At 42.3% G+C, this 10,051-nt stretch overlaps 1 protein-coding gene across 1 annotated transcript in view; it reads right to left on the bottom strand.

Annotated features, from left to right (window-relative positions):
• Positions 1 to 2,184: 2,184 nt before the first annotated feature.
• abraa (actin binding Rho activating protein a) overlaps positions 2,185 to 10,051 on the bottom strand; it is a 9,847-nt gene continuing 1,980 nt past the window's right edge. Inside the window, exon 2 of the mRNA XM_032513396.1 lies at positions 2,185 to 5,021. Within this exon, the coding sequence (XP_032369287.1) occupies positions 4,584 to 5,021 (438 nt within the window). The 3' untranslated portion in view covers positions 2,185 to 4,583. The remainder of the gene's footprint in view (positions 5,022 to 10,051) is intronic.

Here is a 10,051-nt window from a genome sequence, read left to right as displayed (position 1 = left end):
CCAGTGTAGCAAAAAAGAACGCTCATTCACAAAAGATTGATATGCATGTTACTCTGCCAGTTGGCGACCCAATAAAACGGGTCTGCGACCCATTTTGGGTCCCGACCCGAAGTTTGTGAAACATTGCCTTAGCACATACCTGGAAGTTGGGTTGTTTGGATTTTTACAGACTATAGTGTCAAATATAAAGTTGATTTTGGTGCAAAATGGCCTTTTGAAACAGGAGGTAAGTACGGAGCCCCCGAGGTGACTGGGGGGGGGGGGGAATCAAGGAAAAATTACAAAATTACAAAAAACGTACTGGGGACAAACACTTTTGCAAGATCCCGAGTTTTATTTGCGAGGTAAGAGTCTTACAAATGAGTAAGAATCATTAAATGAAATCCTTATGGTTACACACAATGCATTCTGGGGGGAAAATTGACATTAGCAAACACCTGGACTGTCCCAACTGTCCCAAATAGCCTGTAAAATCCCTCACCACTCCTTTTCTTCCATTGCCACCTCCAAGGGACACCACGAGAGTCCAGGGGGATGGAGTGATGATGGAAAGTGGAAGGTGAGGAGGAAAAACGAAAAGCTCTGTGATTTGCTAACAGTGTGTCAACTGACAACAGCGGAGTCCACAAGGGCTTAAGACCGTCTCACTGCAGTATTAGCAAGTGCTTAAGGGCTCTGGCGTGAACTTCTGGAGACCTCCCCGAGGATTTTATAGCAAGCGTGCAACCTTGTAGACTATTCACAGTGAATAGCCCATAATTCATTGCAACAGTGTCATCCATAAATAAGGACACTGGGGAAGCATCCAAGACACACCCAAACCACCAAGTTAAAACCACAACTGCATTTAACCAGTCTTACTTATTTTATTGGGTTGTTTGTGAGGAGGGGATGTGTGGTTTGTGGTTGCCTTATTGATTTTAATGAAATGTGCTTTCACAGCTAATCTGTTTGATGCGGTTCAAACTAGCTGTTAGCAGACCAAAAAAACATCAAGCATCAAGACCAGTTCATGACGTCTTGGTCCTGTTCCACACAAACTAGGGTCTAGGTTGTTTATAGTGTAAAAGAAACTTACTCACTGGATTTTGTGGTAGTCTATATGATTTTAGTAGAATTTGAAGACTAAAATACTGTGAAATCAGCTTCTGTTTTCATGTGTCTAGACTTGGTTGTTACTAGTTAAGCTGTCAGACAATGGTCAGTATACTTTCCAAGTATGAATGTATATACATATTGCTGTGCCAATAATTTATATATATATTATTTAAAACAATAATTACTTACAGTATATAAAAACTACTACTACTAATATTTAATACTGTAAGTCATGCTTTTCACCTCTTCTTTCAAGTCTAACCAGCCTCCAGAGTCAATGTTTAGGAGAAATCAATGTGAGTTTCCAAGTATAATAATAATAATAATAATGTATCCTTTAGCAGTCCCACAAGGGGAAATTACAATTTACAATCTGTTGTTCTTACACACATTAAACACAGGCCTTAATTACACACACATGCTCAGTACATATATCTATACATGCACTAATGGAGAGATGTCAGAGCGGGGGGGCTGCCCATGGAAAGGCAGCCCGAACAGTCGGGGGTTTGGTGCCTTGCTCAAGAGCACCTCGGCAGTGCCCAGGAGGTGAACTGGCACTTCTCCAGCTTGGTCCATATATGGACTTGGACCAGCAACCCTACAGCCCCCCCCCGTTGAGACATTGGCAGGCAGAGGGGAGAGGCTTAAGACTGCAGAATTTAAAACATTATCACCTGCCAGGAATATGACCGAAACATTATTAACGTCTTAGAGAATATTGTTGCATTACTGTATATTAAAGACATTTCCAGCCATCCGGTATAGTGTGAGCCCTCGCGTAATAAGGACACGTTTCTACTGACGATTTGCCCAATATCTGTCAAACAAACTTTGGTATTCATGTAAGACCCGCCCCCAGAGACAGATAAACCAACCAGACGTCTCTTTTTGCACAGTTGAAGGTAAGTTTTTCTGAAGAAAGTATGAATGTTTTGATCTGTACTTATTTTGTGTGGAGATAACATCACATGACTTGGATGTGTTACAGTATTCTTTTGTTAGTTGTTACAGCCCATTCAAACTGTGAGGTTGCTTGTGTGTTCGGCTTTAGAGAATCTGAACATGTTGCTGATGGAATCCGATTCAGAAAAGGATTTCTTGAAAGTAACACTTAGAGGGACCCTTACTTGGTGGGTGGTGCACACATAAAGATAAACAGACAATGAAGTTGAAGATGAATTTATAATGTTATTTATGTCTCGTTGACGTTTGCTTAGTGGCTCAGTATTCCACACCAACCGGTTTAATCAAAGAAAACAGGATATCAGAAATTAAATTTCACATTTTATCAACTTCCATGTGTTAACACTCTGACCACAGCAAAAAAGGCAACATTTCACAGTCTTGATAGTACATGGGTGTGTTTATGTATAGGTCTAATAATCTATATCCGGGCATGATAAACCACTCTTCTGTAAGAAGACTCACAGGCTTTCACTTTGAAAGAAGCAAGTGTTCAACATTTTGAACACCTCTAAGTTTAATGTTACACAATATCAACAGTAAATGTGCTAAATGTTAAGTTAGGGTTAGTGCCTGATGAGGTGTCTCTTGCGGGGGAGGACACCATCCTCTTCTGGCCTCCCTGTCGTCCATTAATTATCTGGTATTGGACACCTCGAAGGGCATAAACCCGCTTATACCATGGTCACTTGTCACTTTTTTTTTCATTTATTACATGCGTTTTATAGTCTAAATCTAAGTTGTTTTTTTCCTTGGTAGCACCTGAGGGTTTGACTAATACCTGGAACAATCCGTCCCATCCCATAAGGTTATAATGCATCCAAACTGCTCCAGTAAACATGACAGACCTCAGATCCGACTTGGCAACGATAGATATTTCTAGTCCGCTCAGCTCATAGAAGCCCATTGGTTCAGATGAGCCATATGCTATGCTAGCAAGATGCGGTTGACAATCAGTAAATACAATCTGAACAGGACTAGCTGTCCGGCCAAATCAATATCAAGACTTTCACAAACAGATGATCCATGTGTACTGGCAGCCAGAGCCTGAAGTAGAAACAGTGAAAGGGATGAGAGGTGATGGCTGTTGCATTTAAGGACTACACTCAGTGTTGGCAAAAAAAAAAGATATTTACATTTTTAATTTAATTTAGCACATTCAATTAGAACAGTAAACGTTCAGTTTCATCAGAACTCCGTACTAGGTGTCCTATATCACTTTATAAATAGACACCCTGCAGCCAATCAGATTCAAGTATTCACCCAGACCATGGTATAAAATTAGGTAAAAACCCGTTTCAACATACACAAATTTATGTCAACACCATTACACGTTACACTCAAGTGAAGAGACCTTTTCCAAACATAAATTAACAGTTAAAGTTGCAATTTTTTTTGCTTTAACTTATAATGAAGCTAATGTTGATGAACAATGAACAATGCTGGTTATAGAATAACAACACCATCTGCGTTCAGGTGGGTTCCCCATAAGCCTTGCTTTCACATTTCTGTCTGCCACTGGGTAAGATCTCCTGAGGAAATAGAGGCTTGATTTACGGCAAAAAGAAGAGCATAGCACTTGAGTTGCGCCTATAATGAAGGTAATAAAATAATAACACAGAGGCTTTGTAGTCTGAAACCAAGATGGCAAACTCTGATCATAATATCACAATGCACACACAGTAAGGCTTTCTGGCATAACCAACCTATTCTCACTCCCAACATGCTCTTAGCGTCAGATACCAACAAAGAAATTAGCGTGTATGGACCACATTAGACATAGCGGTAGCTCAACCGTACTAGTACTATTAGTACGAATAGAAACAATGGTGGCGATTAGTATGAAAGGCTGAAAATGATAGGAGGTTGGTTGTGGTGGTGGATGGGTCAAACAACACAGGGCTTTTACCCAGGAGACCGGGGTTTGTAGGGTGTCACTTAAAAATCAATTTTCTGACCCCAACCATGATCTATTCCTAAACCTAACTGTCCACATGTCAGTAAATTTAACTTTGTAAACCCCATCCAAATTGGTTTCCCTAACCCCAAAGGTTGAAAAATGACGCCAGAGCATCAAAAAGTGCCGCCAAGAGTCCCGACAAAGTGTGTAGAAAAATGACTCCAAACAGGGAGTCCCACTGCGTCTGACTGAGACACTAAAAGAGACTTTTTGCGCCATTAAAAAACACCAAAGGCAGCTGACAAAGCCTCACTTATTTGTCACGCTGGGAGTTTGAATGTGTTGGCATGACAGGCACTGGGGTGGATGGTTGCATGTAGGAGCATGGTTGGCAAGACGAGCATGGTTAGCATGCTAAAGATAGCTTCCCTTCATCGGATGACCTGTCAGGTATCTGAGACAGACTAATGAGACTGGAGTCTGTGAGAAACCATGTGTGTGTGTCTGTAGCATTGCGGTTAGCATAGATAGCATTATTTCTCTTGCCGAGCGGATATGGGAGATTTGCAGGTAGGGTTCGCATGTGTTTGTTTATGTTCATAAGACATTACATCTGTCCTCAGTCCCTCAATGTAATGATGACATCGTCGTCCTGTCCTTTCCACAGCATCTCCCCTTCAAAGTCCAGCATCTTGTGTTTGCGACAGCGCAGCAAGATGCCCACCACCTTATCTGAGATCTTCACGTAGCGGTCAAAAAGCCGGCCGAAGGAAATGATGATCCTCCCCTCTTTATCCTTAAACCCCATGTCCCTGATAATCCACACCATCTCCTCCATCTCCCTGTGGATGTGTTTTTGGGCCCTGTCGCCCCTCTCGGCTGTCTTGGAGCCGTCTTTGGGTCGCCCGTAGCCCGAGTCACCCTTGCGGAGGCGATTGGCCATGGCGTACTCGTGGTCAAACTCCTCGCTGAAGGGGTTGAGCTTCTGGCCCTCCATGTGCTGCTCAGACCACTGCTGCCAGCGGCTTTTGATGTCACTCGCAGTGGAAATCTTAATCTGGGGATAAAAGAGGGTTATTAGGTTAACATCAGACTGTAACAGAGCATCTGATAATGTCCATATTACTCTTCATCACAGGGGCACATTTTACAGTATACTAGTCAGTGCAACGCATTCTCATGAACGGATTTGTGTGATATCCTACAAAATTACGGCGGCCATTGCCTGGTCCAATGACAGTTAAGTTAAGAGGTCTTTACAGTTAAATTTAGCCCAGAAAAGCTTACGGTGAGCCGGTCACTGTGAGGTGCCATTCGTTTCAGTGGCCGTTGCAGTTAAATTTAGCCAACAAAAAGTTACCATCATGCAACGTCGACAGTTAACTTTCAATTTACTTACTTTCAACTTACTTTCAATTTCCTTGCGGGAGTCATCCCAAAAGGATTAATAAAGAGAAGTCTAAGTTAAGTATAGGCACCAAAACCACTAGTTTTGTGAAACACCAGTCCCCTTAAGTAGTACTCCTGGGACATGAACACCCGTTTCCTCTGCTCCCCAGCTTGAAAGCCCTGTTCTTTGTAAACTACCCATCCACCCTGACCTCCTCCCTACCTTATGCTTCACAATCTCATACATCAGCAGTCAAATACAAGACATTAACAAGACATGTAGATCCAATGAAAGATACTGAGTTGCATTGTGGGAAATGTAAAATCCAGGGTTTTTGGAGCTTGGCCCATACTAGGGACTAAAACTCAGAATATTTCAGCCTCTGCTGCACAAATTCCATTACCATCTTTATCTATTGCTTGCAAGTCTGCTGACTTTACTTAAGTGTGTGAGGTTTTGTCAAAGTAGTTGGACCACAATTCCCATAACCCCTGCAATCTGTTAGACCCACTAAAATTCTGCATCAACCCCACCTTTCTTTATGTTGATGGTGATTAATGAACCTCAGTTGTTAAATAATCCCCCCGCCCCCTCTAGTTAGTATAACTGATCCCATTGACCCATCTTGGCCTTTGCAATGCACCCAGGCATTAATAATAACCAATGGAAATACCATAGACTATAAAAAAAATAATGGTTGAAGCTACTGCGTCTTAAACCTGCATTCTATCTAATTTCTGACAGGGGGCGACTCCGCTGGTTGTTTCTATTGAAGTCTATGGGGAAATGACTCTACTCTTTACTTGATTTATTACCTCAGTAAAGATTTTTATAATGGGTTTATGGTATCAATGCTTAGGTTTGAGTCTAATTCGATACACCATGATGTTCATTTTATAAATTATGGTCCCATTTATTTTAAAATTGAAAATAAAGCAGGGGTTGTTTTAGGGTTGTGGCTACACAATGACCTGTCAATCAGGACAGAGGCTTGGCATGCTAACCATGGCCCTGTGTAAAAATAGCAGTGAACTTTTTCTTTTTTGGGTGTTGTCCATGTTTTCACCTTAACCTTTGACCCTCTCACTGTGGGTTTTGACCTCATCAAAGTTCATTGGAACATTTTGGTCACCTAATAGTTTCTTGTTCAGCGTTCTGCCAACCAAGCTAGCTAGCAACCGCTAGCATTAGTTGGTAACTTAAGATAAAGTTTGATTTTTTTGTACTGCCGTGTAGGTCAATGAATGGCTGCTGTACTAGGACGTCTGCCTTCACTCGACGGTAAATCTCCGCCGGATGACTCGCTCCAGAAGGGTTGAAAAAACGGCAACTTTCCCCCTTTTTTAACTTAGCGCAGTGCCAAAACACTCCAGCCCGAAGTGCCTTAACGACTACCGCCCTGTCGCCTCACAACCCATCGTAATGAAGTGCTTTGACGGGCTGGTCCTGGCACACCTAAAGGACTCGCTACCATCACATTGGACTCACACCAGTTCGCCTACCGTAGCAATAGGAGCACAGAGGATGCGTTTCCATGCACTGCACTCTGTGCTCACCATCTGGACAATAGAACACTTATGCACGAATACTGTTTGTTGACTTCACTCCATTCAACACTGTCATCCCGCTAAGTTAATAGCCAACTTGGAGACCTGGGCATCAACACCTCCACGTGCAATTGGATTTTGGACTTTCTTACCAACAGCCCCAGAATGTTCGATCAGGCTCCAACTGCTCCACGTCCATCACACTCAACACTGGTGTACCACAGGGCTGTGTGCTGAGCCCGTTTCTCTACTCCCTCTTCACCTCCGACTGCAAGCCTGTGTACGAATCTAATTCCATCATCAAGTTTGCGGACGACACTACGGTGATTGGTCTCATCAGCAACAACGATGAGACTGCCTACAGGGAAGAGATCCAGCACCTGGCCACATGGTGCACTGAAAATACCACACTCCTCACACCACCAAAACCAAGGAGCTCATCGTGGACTTCAGAAAGGACCAAGAGGCACGCACGACACCATCCACATCGATGGAATGGCTGTTGAGCGTGTCTCCAGTTTCAAGTTTCTGGGATCCACATCTCGCGGACATTCCTGGTCAACCAACACCTCCTGCTGGTCAAGAGGCTCACCAGCGCCTCTTCTTCCTGAGACACTGAGGAAGAATCAGCTTTCCTCAACTATCCTGGTGAACTTCTTCGCTGGGCATAGAAAGCATCCTGACAAACTGTGCACAGTGTGGTATGGCTGTCTGTTCAGAGCGCAAGGCACTGCAGCGGGTGTGAAACCGCCCGCATCACCGGGACTCCACTGCCCGCCATCGAGCACATCCAAGGAAACGCTGTCTGCATCGAGCTCGCAGCATCCTGAAGGCCTCTCACTCCACCACCCCACAACTGTTTTCTCTCCTGCCCTCCGGCAGGCGTTTCAGGTCCTCCGGACCAGGACCCAGACTAAAGAACAGTTTTTTCCCCAGAGCTGTCTCTTTATTGAACTCTAATCCTCATGATCCCACTCCCCTCTATACTGACAGACTCTCCTCTCCCTCCTCACACCTGCCTCCATTTTGTTATCTGCAATATTTAATGTTCATCTGCACTGCTGACTGTTACTATAGTACACTGTTTACATCTGCATTTTTGCACTACTTACCTTTTTGCACTACTTACATTTCATTTGCACTGCTGACTGTTTATTTATTTACAGTACCATTTTTTACATTTACATCCGCACTACCGTACTTTAACTGTAATATGCAATTTATTCCACCGCACTTTAATTCGATAGTTTCTGCCCAAACTTTACCTTATTTCATTAGTATATTATGCTGTTTGCACATACTGTAAATTTGCAATTATAGTAATATCCACCATTCCTAGCTGTAAATCTTGCTCACAATACCTGTTATCTATATTTTGTATTCATAGGACAAACCCATCTGTAAAACTCTGTTTATAATAGTATTCTTTTCTATATTATTCATTACATATCCATGTTCCACTTACGGAACCATTGTATATCCTGCACTTACTGCTATTGTACTTCTGTTAGACCCAAACTGCTTTCGTTGCCTTGTACCTGTACATGTGTAATGACATAAAGTTGAATCTAATCTATCTATCTAAATTGTAGCCACAAACACTGGCTTAGCTGCGTCATCCCCCCCCCCCCCAGCTCAACCCTTTTGTCAAGAATCGTCACATCCGGTTGCAAAGAACAAAGATGTTGACGGGAAAAAATACTTCAGTGCACATTGTTGCTGATAATGATTATTCTCCATTTTTACTGTTGTTACATTTTGAAGGCAGGACTTGTAATAGTAGTGATGGTACAGTATTGTACACTTTTCACTTAAAACTGTCAAACGAATATTTTCTATAAACAAAAAAAGACTAATGTGAGTGGTGACCACACACCCGTCTTTTAGCTCATTTCATGCACTTTTACTGTTTTGGTCCAGTCTTGGATATTTTTGTAACGTGTAACCAAGAAGGTGGCTGACGACAAACTAAGACTGCCGGCTATTAAACTAACCTCTATCTTTGTTCACGTTATTAACATTCATCAGATCAGTTCAAATCAAATGTAATTTAAATTCCATGAACATTGCCAACTAAATACAGACCAATAAAATGAAGGACATAGAATGTCTTTACAGTCTGAGGGTTTCTTATTATTTCTTTAAAGTATTTTTGTCCCGGTGTCTGCCTCTCATGTTACTGCCTCTCTTGCCCATGCCCCTTCACTTCGTTCCCCCCTCCCTGGCAGTTCCACCTGAAGGTCAGTTTGGAAAACATGTTGCAGAGCATGACCATATTCATTTACATATATTCCATTGCGTTGCGGTCCAGCCAGTGTGTTTTCATGAGTTGGCCTGGCTCTCTGCACAGTGACCCCTTAAACAAGTCAAAGGGGCTTCCTGTCGGCTCCTTTGCCTTTTATGGAGATATTCTTGTATTGAAGTTATGCGACTGTTATGTTGTTTGCTGTCCATGACGGAGTTAGATTTCTTTAGGTGACATCAAAGGGACCTCTGCTTAAAGGGGTGATAGCATGCAAAACCGAGTTTACCTTGTCATAGTTGAATTACGACAGTTTGGTGGGTGAAAAGGACGTACAGAGAACCTCAAAGTCCCATTGACACCTCTTTCCTATGCAAATCTCACAATTTGAAACTGCTGCTGAATAAAAGGAAAAACTCAATAAAGTATCAAATAGTTGACATCAATTAGTTGGCTGTACCAATAGGATAAAAAGAGGCTAAAAGATCTATATAGCTGAGAAGTTATGTTATCATTCTCTGTGGGTTGATCACTGCAAGGGGCACCTTCCACATTAGGTACTGGATCCATTGTTAATGTAGGAATATTGATTGTTAGGCAGTCTCACATCACCATGTTGAAACTTTAGGAATGCACTGAAGAATTGGTTTGTTTATGCCAGCAGCTACATTTTTTAAGGTTTTGTCAAAATTTCAAGACTTGTGGGAAAGCTTTTGTTTTAGCTTATTTGTAAGAAAAAGAAAAAAAAATGCTGTTCGCCGAGTAGCGCTGTGGTTGTTAAAACAGCGCGGTGGAGAGACCGCTTGCAGACAGAACACATTGAAATGTAGCTTTCTTCATGTTTGCGCCTGTTAAGGTCCCAAAAATTAACTTCATGAGGTTTTTTAACATTAATATGCGTCCCCCTA

The sequence above is a fragment of the Etheostoma spectabile genome, chromosome 4 (assembly GCF_008692095.1).
Source record: "Etheostoma spectabile isolate EspeVRDwgs_2016 chromosome 4, UIUC_Espe_1.0, whole genome shotgun sequence".
Taxonomy (NCBI): Eukaryota; Metazoa; Chordata; class Actinopteri; order Perciformes; family Percidae; genus Etheostoma; species Etheostoma spectabile.
The sequence above is the reverse complement of the archived record's forward strand: the minus strand, read 5'-3'. Positions and strand labels throughout refer to the sequence as shown.